The sequence below is a fragment of the Chelonia mydas genome, chromosome 3, assembly GCF_015237465.2.
Source record: "Chelonia mydas isolate rCheMyd1 chromosome 3, rCheMyd1.pri.v2, whole genome shotgun sequence".
NCBI classification, from domain to species: Eukaryota; Metazoa; Chordata; order Testudines; family Cheloniidae; genus Chelonia; species Chelonia mydas.
The window spans coordinates 53,285,502-53,305,266 of NC_057851.1; the positions used below are offsets into that span (position 1 = coordinate 53,285,502).

At 40.5% G+C, this 19,765-nt stretch overlaps 1 protein-coding gene across 7 annotated transcripts in view; it reads left to right on the top strand.

Annotated features, from left to right (window-relative positions):
• The window catches only part of COL19A1 (collagen type XIX alpha 1 chain), a 316,775-nt gene that overhangs the window by 49,430 nt on the left and 247,580 nt on the right, over positions 1 to 19,765 (top strand). For all 7 annotated transcript variants that reach the window (XM_037894282.2, XM_043542458.1, XM_043542459.1 and 4 more), the window contains one exon: positions 14,333 to 14,386. In XM_037894282.2, coding sequence (XP_037750210.1) covers positions 14,333 to 14,386 — 54 coding nt within the window. The remainder of the gene's footprint in view (positions 1 to 14,332; positions 14,387 to 19,765) is intronic.

Genomic DNA, 19,765 nt, shown 5'->3' on the forward strand with positions numbered 1-19,765 from the left:
TTTATTCTTTACGTAGAGATTGTCCAGTTTGACCAATGTACATGGCAGAGGGGCATTGCTGGCACATGATGGCATATATCACATAGGTAGATGTGCAGGTGAATGAGCCTCTGATAGTGTGGCTGATGTGATTAGGCCCTATGATGGTGTCCCCTGAATTGATATGTGGACACAGTTGGCAACGGGCTTTGTTGCAAGGATCGGTTCCTGGGTTAGTGGTTCTGTTGTGTGGTGTGTGGTTGCTGGTGAGTATTTGCTTCAGGTTGGGGGGCTGTCTGTAGGCAAGGACTGGCCTGTCTCCCGAGATCTGTGAGAGTGATGGGTCGTCCTTCAGGATAGGTTGTAAATCCTTGATGATGCTTTGGAGAGGTTTTTAGTTGGGGGCTGAAGGTGATGGCTAGTGGTGTTCTGTTATTTTCTTTGTTGGGCCTGTCCTGTAGTAGTGACTTCTGAGTACTCTTCTGGCTCTGTCAATCTGTTTCTTCACTTCAGCAGGTGGGTATTGTAGTTGTAACCATAGTTGAAACCGTAGGCAAGTAACACATAAAATTATAAGAACAAGGTCCACTATATTTTAGCAGTTTTATTAAACTTGCCAACAAAGTTATAAATGTTACAGCAGGTACAATTCCTAAATATAATCATATATCAGTTATAACTACAGACATACTCATATCCTTCTAAGTGGTGTTAGAGTCTGACGACCCTCTTATGGATTGATCATCAATTCAGGGATGGTTCCTGCTGGAGGTTTCCCATAGGAAGCTCAATTTTCCCACTTTGGCATCTGTCATAAATATAAAGGGAAGGGTAAACCCCTTTGAAATCCCTCCTGGCCAGAGGAAAAACTCCTCTCACCTGTAAAGGGTTAAGAAGCTGAAGGTAACCTTGCTGGCACCTGACCAAAATGACCAATGAGGAGACAAGATACTTTCAAAAGCTGGGAGGAGGGAGAGAAACAAAGGGTCTGTCTGTCTGTCTATATGCTGTTTTCTGCCGGGGATAGACCAGGAATGGAGTCTTAGAACTTTTAGTAAGTAATCTAGCTAGGTATGTGTTAGATTATGATTTCTTTAAATGGCTGAGAAAAGAATTGTGCTGAATAGAATAACTATTTCTGTCTGTGTATCTTTTTTGTAACTTAAGGTTTTGCCTAGAGGGGTTCTCTATGTTTTGAATCTAATTACCCTGTAAGGTATCTACCATCCTGATTTTACAGAGGTGATTTCTTTACTTCTATTTACTTCTATTTCTATTAAAAGTCTTCTTGTAAGAAAACTGAATGTTTTTTTCATTGTTCTCAGATCCAAGGGTTTGGGTCTGTGGTCACCTATGCAAATTGGTGAGACTTTTTATCCAACATTTCCCAGGAAAGGGGGGGTGCAAGTGTTGGGAGGATTGTTCATTGTTCTTAAGATCCAAGGGTCTGGGTCTGTAGTCACCTAAGCAAATTGGTGAGGCTTTTTACCAAACCTTGTCCAGGAAGTGGGGTGCAAGGTTTTGGGAAGTATTTTGGGGGGAAAGACGTTTCCAAACAGCTCTCCAGTAACCAGTATTTGTTTGGTGGTGGTAGCGGCCAATCCAAGGACAAAGGGTGGAATATTTTGTACCTTGGGGAAGTTTTGACCTAAGCTGGTAAAGATAAGCTTAGGAGGTTTTTCATGCAGGTCCCCACATCTGTACCCTAGCGTTCAGAGTGGGGAAGGAACCTTGATAGCATCCTTTTTTATAATGTGATTTTGTCTATAACCATTCTGGGCATGTATATGGAAGCGTCAACCCTCTTTTTTTGATTGGTAGCCGAAAGATTAAATTTTAAATTATAAAATGCAAATGTAAAAGCAAATCTTGTCTCCGAGGTCTAAACTAGCTAAGCTAAAATCTTGCAGGCCTCAGCATTTTATCTTGTGTTATTTATATCGAATACATAATTCCTCTAAATACTAATTAATCTTATACTTCTATAATTCTGTAAATTAACTCTACTTTTCCTCTACTTAATATACAATAAATATAGATAATATAACATTAATTAATTATAACATTACACAATAAATGGATAATAAACTAATATTATTGGCTATATGTGGTAACTGTCTGGCAATAACTCATCCAGTGCAGGTCATCTTTCCTTTGTAATCCATACTACCTGGATCACCATGCCATAGCCCTCAGTCCCCACGTACACCTCTGAAGGGGGAGCTGTCTCAATGGCCGTGGTTCCTATCCCTACATTCCCTCTCTACACTGGATTCAAAGGTGTTTGATCTGTAACATTCTGCCTGTTGGAAGGACCCCCACTCTCTTGGCTGTTGCCACTGTGACCGGTTGGATCACAGAAACCCCTTTGAGAATGCCACCTGATTTGCCGAGACTACCTCTGAGCCTGTTTTCCCTGCCAGCTTGGGACTTCAGAACCTTGCCTTGTTTGAGCCAGACACACTTGCTTGCTGCAAACACAGATCCAAGTCTGAACCACGTCCCCCACAAGCTGCAGGCTTAACTGAAAACAGCTTAAGAAGTGCTCCTGTCTCCAGCACTCAGATACCCAATTCCTAATGGGGTCCAAACCCGAAATAAATCCGTTTTACCCTGTGTAAAGCTTATACAGGGTAAACTCATAAATTGATCGCCCTCTGTAATACTGATAGAGAGATATGCACAGCTGTTTGCCCCCCCCCCTCCCCAGGTATTCATACATACTCTGGGTTAATTAATAAGTAAAAAATGATTTTATTAAATACAAAAAGTAGGATTTAAGTGGTTCCAAGTAATAACAGACAGAACAAAGTAAATTATCAAGCAAAATAAAATAAAATATGCAAGTCTATGCCTAATACAGTAGGAAACTAAATGCAGATAAATCTCATCCTTAGAGATGTTCCAATTAGCTTCTTTGACAGACTAGCCTCCTTCTAGTCTGGGTCCAGCAATCACTCACACCCCTGTAATTACTCTCCTTCATTCCAGTTTCCTTCAGGCATCTCCTTGGGGTGCTGAGACTATCTCTTGAGCCAGCTGAAGACAAAATGGAGGGTTTTCCCAGGGGCATATATAGTCTCTCTTGTGGGTGGAAACCCCTCTCTCCTCCCATGTAGAATCCAGCCACAAAATGGAGTTTTGGAGTCACATGGCAAGTCACATGTCCATGCATAGAATCATAGAATATCAGGGTTGGAAGGGACCTTAGGAGGTCATCTAGTCCAACCCCCTGCTCAAAGCAGGACCAATCCCCAATCAAATCATCCCAGCCAAGGCTTTGTCAAGCCTGACCTTAAAAACTTCCAAGGAAGGAGATTCTACCACCTCCCTAGGTAACGCATTCCAGTGTTTCACCACCCTCTTAGTGAAAAAGTTTTTCCTAATATCCAACCTAAACCTCCCCCACTGCAACTTGAGACCATTACTTCTTGTCCTGTGATCTTCTACCACTGAGAATAGTCTAGAACCATCCTGTCTGGAACCACCTCTCAGGTAGTTGAAAGCAGCTATCAAATCCCCCCACATTCTTCTCTTCCGCAGACTAAACAATCCCAGTTCCCTCAGCCTCTCCTCATAAGTCATGTGTTCCAGACCCCTAATCATTTTTGTTGCCCTTCGCTGGACTCTCTCCAATTTATCCACGTCCTTCTTGTAGTGTGGGGCCCAAAACTGGACACAGTACTCCAGATGAGGCCTCACCAATGTCGAATAGAGGGGAACGATCACGTCCCTCGATCTGTTCGCTATGCCCCTACTTATACATCCCAAAATGCCATTGGCCTTCTTGGCAACAAGGGCACACTGCTGACTCATATCCAGCTTCTCGTCCACTGTAACCCCTAGGTCCTTTTCCGCAGAACTGCTGCCTAGCCATTCGGTCCCTAGTCTGTAGCTGTGCATTGGGTTCTTCCGAATGCATGACTCAGTTTTCTACAGGAGATTCCTAGGAAAGCTCAGATGTGGATTGGCATCTATCAAGGTCAGTTGTTAACCAAGTACTCCCAATTACTTGAATAACCATTTCACACTATGTTGACCAAATCTGCCTTAGGTGCTTTCTACTGCAAACACTTTAAATACAGGCATAGAGCCAACGCTCATAACTTCACATATAAAAATGATACATGCATACGAATAGGATGAATACATGTAGAAGAACATAACCTTTCCAAGAATATGTTACATGGCATATCTAGCATAAAACATATTCCAGTTATGTCATATTTACACTCATAAGCATATTTCTATAAAGCATTACGGGGTGCACCATCACAGCCACTTCCTCAGTCTTGCACCCAAGCATGGCCTGCCAGGGCTTGATGCCCAGATTTCATCACAGAGGGTAGGGTTGCTTTGCCAGCCCCATAATGTGTGGGCAGTAGCCAGAAAACTCATAACCCCATTCTAGTCTGCTGCCTACCAGCTGTCTGCAGTGGAGCATACACCAACAGCTGCTGCTAGGCTTTCCAGGGTAGATGAAAGCCAACAATTTGCAGCTTTCAGGTACAGAATTTGAGTTAGTCCTGGAGAATATTTTTAACTGCTCTCAAAACTTTTCAACCAAGTAACATAAGTATTCCGCAAGTATCAAAAGTCAGAAGTCAAAGGGTATTTGCCTGAAGTTTAATACATTTAGATATAATTTCTCAAGTAGTGGTTTTCCACTTTCTGCTGAGCTGAAAACTTTACCTTATTTCCTGTTCTGGAAACAGCTTCCACATCCTTAGCATGGTGCGTGGCTACTCAGAATCTTACTTAGGCATGTGCTGATTACATTGTATTTTGGATCAGGTGATATAAACAGCCGAATACATCATCTGTGTGTAATAATCCTTAAGAAAAATAATGTCCCTGGTAGTAGCTTGAACAATGATATATTTAGTGAACATGCATCCTGTGTTCCTCGCTTTATTGGAATATTACTAAGTTACTGTAAAATATTCTTTGTTTTTATTTACTTATCCATTTGAAGTGAATTTAGACCTCATGAAAGGTGCTAGACTGACATCCCTGGAGAATTAGGTATTTTATTATGGCAATAAGCTGCTCCAAGGTGTACATTCATAGGCTATTGGTATATGCCTTAGGTATATTGCAGCCACAAAGGCAGAGTGCCTTCAGACATCAAAGTGCCTATTGATGCACATCCTGGAATGGTTTATGGCTATTGGAGTATGATTCATTAATTTACATTTTAATTAAAAGAAAAAAAGTGTCTTTCCACTAGGAAAAATACATTGAAGCAGGATAAGAGAAATTACTAAAGAAAAGAACTCTCAGAAGACAGGAGGAGTAGTTTAAAATGGCCCTTTTCTCTGTCCACCTGCTCTCCTGGCCTTCATCCCCTTCTTCTTCCCTTCCTCTCCTATTAAATTCCTAATAAACAGAATTGACAGCCTTAAATCACCTCCCAATTTAGGCACCTCAATCCTCCTGAAGCTAGAGAAGTAACGGGGCAATGTTTAAGGTGAAGTTTAATTTTAGGGACATGAAGTGGTTTGAGGCTCCCAATTAAGTTTCTTAGGAATTTGGGAGAGGGGCAAGAGGAGGCAAACACAGGAGATCAGAGGTGGAGTGGGCATGTTAAAAACTTTTGCTGCTTTTGCAGCCAGTACCCATAATGTGATAAATGGTGTGGTAGAGAAGTAGAGCATAACACAGAAAAAAATCTTTCCTCTTACGTACTTTCTCTTTTATCCAAAATATGGTGAGAAATAGTCTCTTTCCTTTGATGAGGTTTCAGCTGTGCACCATTAAAAGTGGATCCATCATGAAAAAGATTTAACCAGCCATTAGAACTTGGCTGGGGAAAATTGGAATTCTCAGCCATTATGATCTGGCGTTCTCATGCGCACGGCTCTGGCAATAGCATCATTGCAAGGTTCTGTACATTACTCTGCCAGTGTGCCTCTCTTCTCCTCTGGGAAGGGGGAGGGGGGAAATGGGACTGCTTAGAGGGGGATGATATTAATTAATTCAGCATGTGGATTTAGTTCCTGTCTTTTGTCCTGAGATTGACCGCAAGGTTACTACTTAGTGCAGTTATGACTAGTGTGTTTTGTGATGTGGAGGTCTGTCCACTAGGCACTGGACTCAGATCACAAACTCATTGAATTTAATAGCCATCAGATTCTAACTATATTTAGACAAACCTTCCCCTGTTCAGATTCAAACCAATGACCCAGAAGGAATTGTTCTTTTCAGTTAGGTCCACCAAAATATATATTTGGTTCACTGTGTCTAACCTGCAGTGTTAAGTCTCCAGACATTTACATTTTTCATCTGTTTTTAAGTAGTAGCCTTAAAGTTTTCAGTCTGCCTGAAAAAGGAAAGAAAATTCTTCATGTAAAAAACCATAGCCACATACATACAGACATCCTGGTTGATAGCAGTCATTGAACCTGGGAACTTCAGAACTGAAAAGAGGACTTTCTGCTTGAGCTGAGAACTCCTTTGGTAGCGTGAATGTGGTAAGTTGTAGTTGTTCGGGCAATCTATTACAGGGAGACATTGTTGTGTGTTCTAGACCAGTGTATTGCAGTTACAAAATGAGAGCTTCACAAAGCACATATTTCCCTTTTTCAGTATCTTGCTCCCATATATGCACTTGGAGGTCATGTGTCAGCATATACCCACTAACTCTAGAGAACATGTGGTCTCTGTCTGGCTCCTTTTTTAGCCTAAGCTCCCCTGACTCCTGCTAAAGCTTTTATATTTATCATGTTCTAAAACCCTCAGGATGATTCCCTTCATATCTGATGTTCATTGCACTAATTAGTGGTGGGGAACTCTCAAAAGGCTTGGAGACTCAATTTAGATATAGATCCAAAAGTCTGGACTCCTGTTAGAAATATGAGTTTCTTGGGTGTGCAAAATTAGACTGGATTTCTTATGGGCACAACTTTCTTTTTAACTTTCTAGTATTTCTTTCTTCTAATTAGACCAAAAATTCAGTGAGAATGGCTTTTAAGGTAGCTGGACGTTTCTGTATCTGGTGCCAGTTGGAACATAGACGTGTAAAGGTACAAATGTGAAAACTTAATCAAACCTAAAAAAAAAGCTGGATTTAGGTTAGGTTTGAGTGCTGACAAAGGTTCACGGGAGGGTAAATTTTCATTTTATCTGGACCAGTGTGTCCATTCCTACTGAGGACAAATGCAGAAACGTAATGTGACACTTAGGAATATTTATGTGCACTAGGCCAAATTATGTCCACACTTCCACCCATTCACTGCATTTGCATGTCTCTCGCTAACAAAACCATGGCCTAATGTGTGACATAATCAGTTGGTACTTTCCTTCTCATATCAGATTCAGTTCTTGAAACTGATTGTAGATATAGTTTTCTAACTTAAGAATTAACATTTCATATTGTCATGTAAATACATTTTACATGACTTCAATCCTGAACTTGCAAATATGTATCTTTGACCAAAATAAGTTTTTAATAACATATCTTAGGGCTTTAGACATGAAATGAATTGAATTTGTCAGCTTAAAGACAAGTTGCTCTTGTCATTCTTTTTAACACATTTTGCTTTAGGTCAGTTTTGCTATATGTGATCCTACAATTGTAATGCACGATTAAAGAAAAAAGATACCATCTTTTGTGTTCAGTACTAGCATATAATTTCTAGTTTTACAATAGGTGCACCACATAATGGCTGCATGACATGAAGATTAAAAGGTCAGTTGCCTTTGAGGCATTCTGAATAGTTTAATGTAATGAGATGATCAAAAAACAGTGCTGCAGGTAGTGTTAGATGTTCAAAATTGCTTCCACTTCAGACTGGGAAATGGTTAACATCATAAGAAGGGAATATGTTGCTGTCCACACAATCATTATTTAAAACTTGGTTTTGTTTTAGGAGGAATCTTGCAGGAAAATTGAGAGGAACATTTTATTATGTTGATCTGGTAGATTTCCACTCTGTCTGCTTATGACTTGACAGAAGTGGTGAGCATTGTCAAAAATATAGCAACCCTCCTATTATCTGTAACATATATCAAGACTCTGAAGAGTCTGCTATTTATTAAATATTTTACTTGGTAAACGCCTTGAATTCTGTTGCAAAGAATTGTTGTTATGTTGCCATTCACAGTGAATATTAATGATAGGTTTAAATTCAGTTTTTAATCACAGGTCATTGTGCTATTTCAAAATTTAATTATACTGAATGGATTTCATGACCCATAACATTGACAAGATCTTTTCTATGTTCAGTTTATGAAACTGTTACCATCTTTAGTGCATTTAAGTATCATTGCTCAGTGGTTCGATGGATGAGCTGACAGTTTATTTCCCTATGGTTGTTTTAGTGTTCCTTCAAGGTCTGCATTGCTAACTTTGTATGCAGAAAATCAGGGTATTATCATCTTGTACAAATCTGAGACAAATGGTCTTTTACTCTCTTGCAGCCGTGAACATCTTTTCACCCCTTTCTCCTTGTTTTCCTGTATTCATCCTTCTCTAGCGATCCCATGGCATAATAGCCCGTCTTGTTGGCTAAATTCACTCTGGAACCATTATCAGTACCATTCCAGAACTGTCCAGAGGGTTTTTATTTTATTTTTTAAAATTAGTAGCGCAAGGTTCTCTACTCTCACACGGCTAAGGTAACAAACACTCCTGCCTGCAGGACCGTAGAACTGAGCAGTTTTGAATGACGAGTGTGAAATATTTGTATTGTACCTTTTATCCCTTTCAAACTGACCCTGGTTTCAAAGTTTGGGATGTATCCATAAACCTGAAGGATTATATTTGTACCAAGGGAAAGTCTGTGAGGCCTTCTCAGACATCTTCACCTTCCCTAGAAACCGTTGTCTAATTAGAGTCATTGGAGTAGGGGGATGGGATCCTGGTCTTCCACTTCCCCAGCCGGTGCCTCAACCACCAGCTACAGAGTCATTTTCTCTCTTTTTCTCTCTGGCCCAGTGACTCTTGAAGTATTTATCCAAAGTGGAACAGCTTCAACAGGAGAGATTGAGGGAGCCCCGCATCAGACTATCCCATAATAGTGATCAGAGCATCCTGCTGAGAGGTGGGAGACCCCTGTTCAAATCCTTTCTCCACTCAGATTAGAGGGGATAATTGAACCTGGGTCTCCCACATTCCAGGTGGGTGCTCTGACTACTGGGTTAAAGGTTATAAGGTGGGTGGCAGCACCACCACTATCTCCAGCCACTGTTTTTTGTGGAGGGAGGCAGGTGCCTAACTTGTCCTCATAAGAAATTAGGCACCTAAGCCACCTGACTCCAAGAGAGGGGTACCTGGTTGTGGATTGCTAGCAGAGATAGGTGCTTCCCTGAAACCCGGATTTAGACATCTAAGTCCCTGAGGGGGAGGGTGAAGGACACACCCCTCTCCTCAGCATCTCCCATTGGCTATTTTAGGCAGCTCTCCACCTAGCTTGCTGGCTTTTCTGAATCACATTCTTAGGTGTCTATAAGTCCTTTTGTGGATCTGGGCCTTAGTGGCCTGGGATTAGTGTGTCTCTTTCCTGCTATCTATGAAGGAGTCAATTGTGTCCTGGCTTCTCTCCAATACCTTTGGTGTGTATTGGAGATTGGCCATTCCTGATGGTCCCTTTAATAAGATAAAAAGTAGGGAAAGAGGCAACCGGGAACCACCCCTCAGAGTATCAGGGAGAGTCTCCAGGAGAGGTGCGAGGTCACTTGAGCCTAACCCTTAAGGGGTATTATCTGTTCTCAACTCAAAACACCAAGGATTTCACAGTAATCAGAAGAATGGGCTGGTAATAGAAAGGACTACAATGCAAGGGAGAGAGGTGGGATTCCTGTGGTTGTCAGAGTGTATTCAACTATGGTATAACTTCCAAACAACATAAATAGATGGGTTTGCTTCCAATCTTTGTGAATAAAACATTTGGGTTCAGTTCACCATAACCTATAGGCTCACACAGCTCAGGTTTTGAACTCAGATTTTCTTTTACAACTAGATCACCAGTCTAATCAGATTATATTAATTAGTTATATTTCATAGTGCATGAACATTTGTTACCGTGCAGTGTAGTTACATTGTAATTACAGTATGGTTCTAATTTTTGATACCTGTAATCAGCAATAATCCTTATAATCAGATTCTTAACTCAAGTGCCCAACTCCCTTTTCTGCCTTTGAAAATCTTCCCCACATTACTTATTATTAGCCCTTTAGTTTCATACTTAATACGTAGTTTTTTTAGAACCCTGCCTTTAAATCCAAGTCTTAACCCTGAGCCAGCAAATGATGGGTGTCTGGTGTAAGCAGTCTGTTTTGTCTGAGTATTTTGGAAAGCTCAAAATTAACCACTTTGCCTGATTAAAAATTGCTGCTGTTAGTTTCTCTCTGTCATTGATTTTAATTCTGTTCTATTATTGCAATCATTTGTTGTTATTAATTTATTTGTTTATATTTATAAAGCACACATCCAGTATTCAGTGTATTGCTAGCATGCTCTGGGACAAGGAAGACTGGTCTAGCAGATGGAGCATAGGGCTGGGAGTCAGTGAACCTGTTTTTTCCTCTGATTCTGTGCCTCAGTCTCCCCACCTGTAATCTTGAGATAGTGATGCATGCTCACCTTTGTAAACTACTTTGAGACCTATGAATGAAAAGCAAAGCATGGTGGTTGTTATAGAATAACAGCAGATAAAATAATAATATACATAGAATCATAGAAAGTTAGGGTTGGAAAAGACCTCAAGAGGTCATCTAGTCCAGCCACCTGCTCAAAGCAGGACATACGCCAACTAAATCATCCCAGCCAGGGCTTTGTCAAGGCAGGCCTTAAAAACCTCTAAGGATGCAGATTCCACCACCTCCCTAGGTAACCCATTCCAGTGGTTCACCACCCTCCTTGTGAAATAGTTTTTCCTAATATCCAACCTAGACCTCCCCCACTGAAACTTGAGACCATTGCTCCTTGTTCTGTCATTTGCCATTACTGAGAACAGCCATCCTCTTTGGAACCCCACTTCAGTAGTTGAAAGCTGCTGTCAAATTCCCCATCACTCTTCTCTTCTGCAGACTAAATAATCCCAGTTCCCTCAGCCTCTCCTCATAAGTAATGTGCCCCACCCCCTAATCATTTTTGTTGCCCTCCATTGGACTCTCTCCAATTTGTCCACATCCTTTCTGTAGTGGGGGGCCCAAAACTGTACGCAATACTCCAGGTGTGGCTTGACCAGTGCCAAATACAGGGGAGTAATCATCTCCCTCGATTTGCTGGCAATGCTCCTGCTAATGCAGCACAATATTCTGTTAGCCTTCTTGGCAACAAGGGCACACTGTTGACTTATATCCAGCTTCTTGTCCACGGTAATCCCCAGGTCCTTTTCTGAAGAACTGCTGTTTAGCTAGTCGGTCCCCAGCCTATAGCGGTGCATAGGATTCTTCCATTTTAAGTGCAGGACTCTGCACTTGTTCTTGTTGAACTTCATCAGATTTTTTTTGACCCAATCCTCCAATTTGTCTAGGTCACTCTGGACCCTATCCCTACCCTCCAGTGTATCTACCGCTTCCCCCAGCTTAGTGTCATCCGCGAACTTGCTGAGGATGCAATCCATCCCATCATCCAGATCATTAATGAAGCTGTTAAACAAAACTGGCCCTAGGACCGACCCTTTGGGCACTCCGCTTGATACTGGCTGCCAGCTAGACATTGAGCCATTGATCACTACCTGTTGAGTCTGATGATCGAGCCAGCTTTCTATCCACCTTATAGTCCATTCGTCCATTCATAGCCCTACTGATTCTTTTTTCTGCTATTTACTCTCTCCTGATGTCTGTATGAAAGCTCAGTCGTTCTTATATAGGGAGTATAATCTGTATGCTTTACACTTTGCTTATTAAAATCACAATTATATGATGCAGGAATAACTTCATAATCCAATTTGTTATGGAATATAGTTGTCTTAAGGAGGAAAGTCTATCTACTGTTAAGAAACAGCTGTGTAAATTTAGCATGGTTGACTAGTTAGTAAGTCACTCACACTTAGAGCTCTTTTTTACATAAGTAGCATATAGAACTATGAATTTATAGCATATTATATGTAAAAATATTCTGCTGAATATAAAACGGTTCTGGTCTCTCTTAGTTGAAAGTGGCATAGGAAGCAAAGTATGATCTAACATTCATTCTGTGGGTGATTAGGCAAGGAAACAGGAGTCATTTCTGCTGTTCACCCTTTCATAGTGCTGGTGGCTGTTTGTCAGTCACATACTAAAGATTTTATTCTGCTGTTGGATTGAACTAACTTAACATAACTATATTCAAGACAATTTCAATATGAAAAAAAATGAAAGAAAACTAATCATTGCTTCAATTCACTGGATTTGAATTTTGCATGGAATGCAGCTGCATAAACATGTGTAACTCATTTTGCTTGATTTGCTGATCCCCACTCACATGCCATTAAATAAGAGTTGCCAGCTGGCTTGTGCAGGTGCAGTCATTTCCGTGGGGTTTCTGTGAATGGATGTTGTGGCAGGAAAGGAAGAGATAAAGACAAAGGCAAGGGTTATAGGCAACAGAGTTGGATCATTTCAAAGTTCAGGTAGTAGTCACCTGAAGAAATTGCCTGCTTTTAGAAACTGATAGCCAGAAAACATGACCTTCAGACTCTAGATTTTTTTCTTTTCTTTACTTGGTGTCTAATTCTGTAAACTTTTCCTCCCACTGAGTAGCACTTATATGAGTAATGCCATTGAAATCAGTGGGATTACTGTCATATGTGCTATTGACTGAAAAGGAGCTGCAGAATTGAGCTGTTGATTGCTAGGAAGAAAGTTTCTCTTTTAGATAGGAATAGAAGAACTTTGCATTTGTGATTATTAGAGTATCTAATATTCAATCAGTGTTTTTGTTATCTTCCCTTATTTTAATTTCAAAACTTCAGATTCTCATACTTGAAATTATTAAGGAAAATTTAGGTGTTGTTTTTTTTCACTTTTTTTTAAAAAACAATGGTCCAGATTCTCAGTTATTATAAATTGCCATAGGAGCATTGACTTTAGTGAGGTTATGCCAATTTACACCATCTGAGGATTAGTCCTATAAATCTTTCAGCAAATCCCCAACAGATTTTATACTTGTTTTTAAATATTGGGAGTAGATGAATTCAACATTAAAGGATTTCAACATTAAAGCACGAGATGTGGATATTCCAATTTAGTGAGAACTTCTTTTGCCCCTGACTATTAGCATCTTAAAAAGAAGAAATACTAACTGCACATGTGAGCTACTGGCAGTAGAAATATTAGCTGCATGTAGCATATATGTAGATACTGGGGTAAATCCTGCAATGAATGGGAGTTTTGTTTTAAGACAGTAGGATTTTGGTCCCTATATTTTTGAAACCTTCTATAAAATGAGAAAATTGATTACTTACGAGGAGAGGCTGAGGGAACTGGGCTTGTTTAGTCTGCAGAAGAGAAGAGTGAGGGGGGGATTTGATAGCAGCCTTCAACTACCTGAAGGGGTGTTCCAAAGAGGATGAAGCTCGGCTGTTCTCAGTGGTGACAGATGACAGAACAAGGAATAATGGTCTCAAGTTGCAATGGGGGAGGTCTAGGTTGAATATTAGGAAACACTGTTTCAATAGGAGGGTGGTGAAGCACTGGAATGGGTTACCTAGGGAATCTGCATCCTTAGAGATTTTAACAGGCTTGACAAAGCCCTGGCTGGGATGATTTAGTTGGTGTTGGTCTTGCTTTGAGCAGGGGGTTGGACTAGATGACCTCCTGAGGTCTCTTTCAACCCTAATCTTCTATAATTCTGTGACTGAAACACACTTTCCTTTTCTCCGGTATATCCTAATGAGGATTGAAGGTATTAGATACTGATATTTGTATATACATAACCCTGCCACAGAAAGACAGAGAAATCTTGATCTCCTGCATCTGTAATGTAGAAAAATATAAATCCCACCTTTTTCATTATAATGCAAGTTATGACAGAAGTGCCCACCAAAGGTACAACTTTAATACCACAATGAGTTGTTCCACTGAAATCAGTGGGAGTGCTTGAGGTAGCAAAGTTAAGCATGTGTATGAGTATTTACCAGGCCTTAATTCTGAATTGCTTTTCTTTTCTCTTTTTTTTTTTAAGCGAGGATTTTAATATTATGCCATAAGGTTTTTTTCCCAAGTTTACATAGCTCATATTTTCACTAAAGAATGCTCTCACAATGAGAGCCCCATTTTGTGATGTTTTGTAAAGCTTGGTAGAAAACAAAATGATATACATGGGAAATAAAACAATCTGTTAATAACATGTTGCTTTGGTAGCAAGATTTCTAAGCAAACTTAGAAATCTTCAAAATCTCTAAATATGCAATTTATCTTTTAGGGTGAAGTGGGTGTTAAAGGAGAAGATGGTGCTTCTGGGCTTCCTGGGAAGAAGGTATGTGTGACACTGCACCCCATATTCTTCATAGAGATATTACAATATGATTATGGCATAACTATGATGTATTTTTGCAAGATGGGTCATGTAAGATATCATTGAAATGGTTATGATTTATTGAATATGATTATCCTACGTCTATGCATGTATAATTTTTGTATCTGAAGTTAGGAATATTGACTATGTATCTGTGTTACAAATGTGCTTAGACATGGGGAACACCCACTAGACAAAAGACTCTGTCTAGATGGCTGGGAAGCACCCATTTAAGTTAATAAACCATTAGGAAGAACAATAGGCCTTAGAAGAAGCTTATTTCACACTGCGGGGGAGAGGGAGGCCTTCCTGAGGATGCTAAAAACAGCATCTGAGTTATGGCTGCTGTGACACTACAGGCACATGTGACCTGGTCACCTGGTGCTGGACTCCCTCTTGGGATACCAGTGTTTTCCCAGTGACTGGCATGGGAATCAAGCTTTGAGACAAAGGGTTCCTGCAATATGCAAAAGCTATTTAAGGCAGGGGAGTGACATCATTGTGGTTCTTCACTGACTCCCCACCCAAGAAGATTCCTGGAAACACCTGAGGAACATAAAACTGAACTGGGGGGGAAGTGCTCGACCCAGGCTAAAGGGCTTTTTAGCCTGTGAATGAAACACCTGGGGATTCCAAGCTGTAAATTAGTGCAGCTTGCTCCTTAAGAATCTGCCAGCCTGTTTATCACTCAGGGTGAGAATTTGCTAATTCATATCCTACCTATCTAGTATGTTAAACTCTGTTTGTGGTTTTGTTTATTTACTAGGTAATCTGCTTTGATCTGTTGGCTATCATTTATAATCACGTAATATCTATCCTTTTGTAGTTAATAAACTTATTTTATGTTTTAATCCAAACCAGTGTGCATTTGACGAAGGTGTCTGGGGAAAATCTCAGCTTGGTTACAACGAGTAACTACCTGGTCCTCTTCACATTGAGGGAGAGGTGGACCAGGTTTTAAACCCATATACTGGCCAGATTTGACCAGGGCAGGACCGTACTGCTCTGGGGTCGTAGGCTGAGATGCTGGTGGTTAGAGAGCCTGCATGTAACTGCAGCTGGGTGTGTCCCCCTACCTGTGTGAATGGCGGTGAAGGTGCAAGCTTGGAGGGCTTCGCAACTTGTCACAGCAGCATAGTGTGAGGGGGAGCCCAGGCTGGTCGGTCAGAGGGCTCAGTGGTACCCCAGTTCCAGGTGGCACCCTGGGGGGAGTCCATCACAGTATGTTTGTACACATAATTGCATAGAAAATGTTAAGACAACATTTCAGTGACATAAAATTGTTACAGTATTTCAACAATTTTTTAAAAATAGTTTACGGGAAATTTCATGAAATCCTGGGAGGCTTTGTACTGTCAACATGTGTAGATGCACTCTTATTCTTGCATCTTTAAAATGAATATCAGAGGTTAAAAATATATTTAAATCTATTTAAATCTCTGGAATAATGCTCGCATCTGTTTCTCTGCTTAGTATGTTTATGTAGAATAGCTATGTTGATTAAATTGGCCTAATTTAGGGGTGGAGTGGTATAATATTATGAATAGCATAATATGAATATTGACCCTCAGGTTCAAATGACTTAAATTCAATTACTAATTAAAAAGATTGTTTATGAATGTTAATGAGGCAGTTGGGATTAAGAACACACAAATGCAGTTCAACAATACAAATCTCAATGGTTTTATCTATAGTAAGATGAGTATGAAATGGAATGAGCATTTCATGCTAATAGTATTAGGCAGAGAACAGTGAGTAAATTCTCTGAAAATCTGACACTTCAATTTCAGTATTACCTAAGAACTTCCCCACACAATTTATTGTAATCATATTTTATAAATTTATAAAATTTTAAAAGTAAATTGTACCCATTTCTTGAAACCCAGTTGTCTGAAATTATAAAATGAGAAGCTCTTCGCATCAGAAATAAATTGTGAAATATATCTGAAAATTAAGTTTAATTACAATTTGAATTTTGGATCCTTCTACTGAAAGCTCCATTTTCAAATAGAACAATGTAATAGGGGACTGCATGGCTCTGAGGATTGGTTTTGGAATAAAGAGCTTTCACCTCCAGGTTATCAATTTAATTCCAACACAATTTGGAAGTGACTGAGTGTTGTTACGAGAATAGTGGTGCCGCAGTGCCACTATAGTTAAGGTTGCATTACCACCTCTGTCTTCTGAACTCAACATGCTTAGTCAGATTTTTCTGAAATTTGGTGTGCCTCAAGATTGAGTCATTTGAGCAAGATCTGGAGATCAGGCTATTCTTGTGATGTCAATCAAAATGGTGTCAATCGGTCTTTTTTTTTTTTTTTTTTTTTTAATCCAAGGTTGTGCATGGCATGCATTAAGTCTTTGGGGGGTCCAAATTGTAAACGGTATTTAAGAATATATTTGCTTCTTTGCCTGCAGAGATGTGCAGTCTGGGAGGATTTCCGTGTGCATGCACCAGTAAAGAAAATAATTGTCAGAGGGTTTCTGTGCAGCCACTTCCCATGTGTAAATTACTAAAAATATCATAGAATCATAGAATATCAGGGTTGGAAGGGACCTCAGGAGGTCATCTAGTCCAACCCCCTGCTCAAAGCAGGACCAATCCCCAACTAAATCATCCCAGCCAGGGCTTTGTCAAGCCTGACCTTAAAACCTTCTCAAGAAGGAGATTCCACCACCTCCCTAGGTAACGCATTCCAGTGTTTCACCACCCTCTTAGTGAAAAAGTTTTTCCTAATATCCAACCTAAACCTCCCCCACTGCAACTTGAGACCATTATTCCTTGTTCTGTCGTCTGCTACCACTGAGAAAAGTCTAGATCCATCCTCTTTGGAACCTCCTTTCAGGTAGTTGAAAGCAGCTATAAAATCCCCCTCATTCTTCTCTTCCGCAGACTAAACAATCCCAGTTCCCTCAGCCTCTCCTCATAAGTCATGTGTTCCAGTCCCCTCATCATTTTTGTTGCCCTCCGCTGGCCTCTTTCCAATTTTTCCACATCCTTCTTGTAGTGTGGGGCCCAAAATTGGACACAGTACTCCAGATGAGGCCTCACCAGTGTCGAATAGAGGGGAACAATCACATCCCTCGATCTGCTGGCAATGCCCCTACTTATACATCCCAAAATTCCATTGGCCTTCTTGGCAACAAAGGCACCCTGTTGACTCATATCCAGCTTCTCGTCCACTGTAACCCCTAGGTTCTTTTCTGCAGAACTGCTGCCTAGCCATTCGGTCCCTAGTCTGTAGCAGTGTATGGGATTCTTCTGTCCTAAGTGCAGGACTCTGCACTTGTCCTTGTTGAACCTCATCAGATTTCTTTTGGCCCAATCCCCCAATTTGTCTAGGTCTCTCTGTATCCTATTCCTACCCTCCAGCGTATCTACCTCTCCTCCCAGTTTAGTGTTGTCTGCAAACTTGCTGAGGGTGCAATCCACTCCATCCTCCAGATCATTAATGAAGATATTGAACAAAACCTGCCCGAGGACCGACCCTTGGGGCACTCCGCTTGATACCGGCTGCCAACTAGATGTGGAGCCATTGATTACTACCCGTTGAGCCCAACAGTCTAGCCAGCTTTCTATCCACCTTATCATCCATTCATCCAGCCGATACTACTTTAACTTGCTGGCAAGAATACTGTGGGAGACCATGTCAAAAGCTTTGCTAAAGTCAAGGAACAACACATCCACTGCTTTCCCCTCACCCACAGAGCCAGTTATCTCATCATATAAGGCAATTAGATTAGTCAGGCATGACTTGCCCTTGGTGAATCCATGCTGACTGTTCCTGATCACTTTCCTCTCCTCTAAGTGCTTCAGAATTGATTCCTTGAGGACCTGCTCAATGATTTTTCCAGGGACTGAGGTGCGGCTGACTGTGCATAGTAGAAAGTCAGCAATGACACTCAAAATAAAAATGGAAATATTGTAAGTACCTGGCTCTTTCTCTGACTTTACATTTGTCTTTAGAAGTGTAGCTTTTTCTAAAATTTTGTCTACGTAAATTTTTACAATTTAGATTCTTCAGGGGGGGAATTGTGAACATCATCTTGCATTAGGATAAGCTCTGTTTAATTCCCATAATAAAACATCTCCTGTGGTTTCCATAATAAAAAAAGGTACAAACTCAATTTTTCTAAGTAATTTTCCTAAATTATCAGATGAAGTTTTTCCTTCGCTAACACGAGTGCTGTAATTGCATTTAGTATTCTGTCTTTGGTATCCAGGGTGAATGTTGATTGTTTGGGTCCTTGCTCAGTTTACTGCAGCTTTATTGTCTCCCCAAAGTGCGGTCTGTTTATACTTGGCAATTTGATATATCAGAAATTTCAAGCTTTCCTGAGCATTGTAGTCCTTTTTCATTTCAGAACAAATTAGAGATGAATTGTCAGAATATTAAATTAAAAGTGAACTAAAATTAAATCTGAAACAGCTAGGTTAAGGCATGTCAAGAACTGTTTTTAAAAAATTAATAACCAACCTATGCAGGGTATAAATTGCCTGAGGTACTGTGATGCTTTGGGGGGTTCATCCAAACAAGTAAGGGGTTATGTCACCACCTGCCCTGTAGCCTTAGGTGCTTCTATACGGTTCAGCTTAGAGCCCTGACACCAGCAGCCTGCTTACAGCACAATGACTTCACCCTGGCTTCCATCAGACTGGCTATTCCTTGTGACACCAATAGCCTTCGACTTCCCAGTCTCCCCAAAACCATCTCTTCTGCAGTGCTTAGTCCCTCACAAAACCTTGTCAAGTTTTTTGCTTCTTTAAAGAGACAGTACCTAGCACCAGCCTGTTAGTTTGGCTGAGGATTTTACTCTTCAGTTTGAAATACTGCACTGAGGTGGTTGTGTAATAAAACAAGATTAAGTTTATTAACAAAGAACTTCTATTTAGCTGATACAGAGTAGAAGGAATTGGGATAGAAATGGTTACAAACAAACAAAAATAAAAATGTTTCTAACACTAAAACCTAAACTTAACAAACTTTTGTTTGGAGTAGTTTTCTCACCACAGTTGTTCTTCAAACATGGCTGCCCAGTCCTTAGCCAGGATACAACACAGAGCCTAAAGCACTTGATTTCATTGTCTCCTCAGGTGAAGGATGCCAAAATGGCTTTCTCTCTCTGCTTATATCCTCACAATTTCTTTTGTCAAGGCAGGAAGCCCTCCTAGGGACTCAGCTTGCTGTGCAACCTGGGAGTTGAGCCTACGTTAATTTTTGCAGTTTCCTCTACGCCACTATGATAGTTAAGTGGCTATCTCCCCCACGAGCTAGTCTGATGGCTTTGTTTGCTATTTATGAAAATATACTTCTGTTGTCTCTCTTTGCTCAGTATACA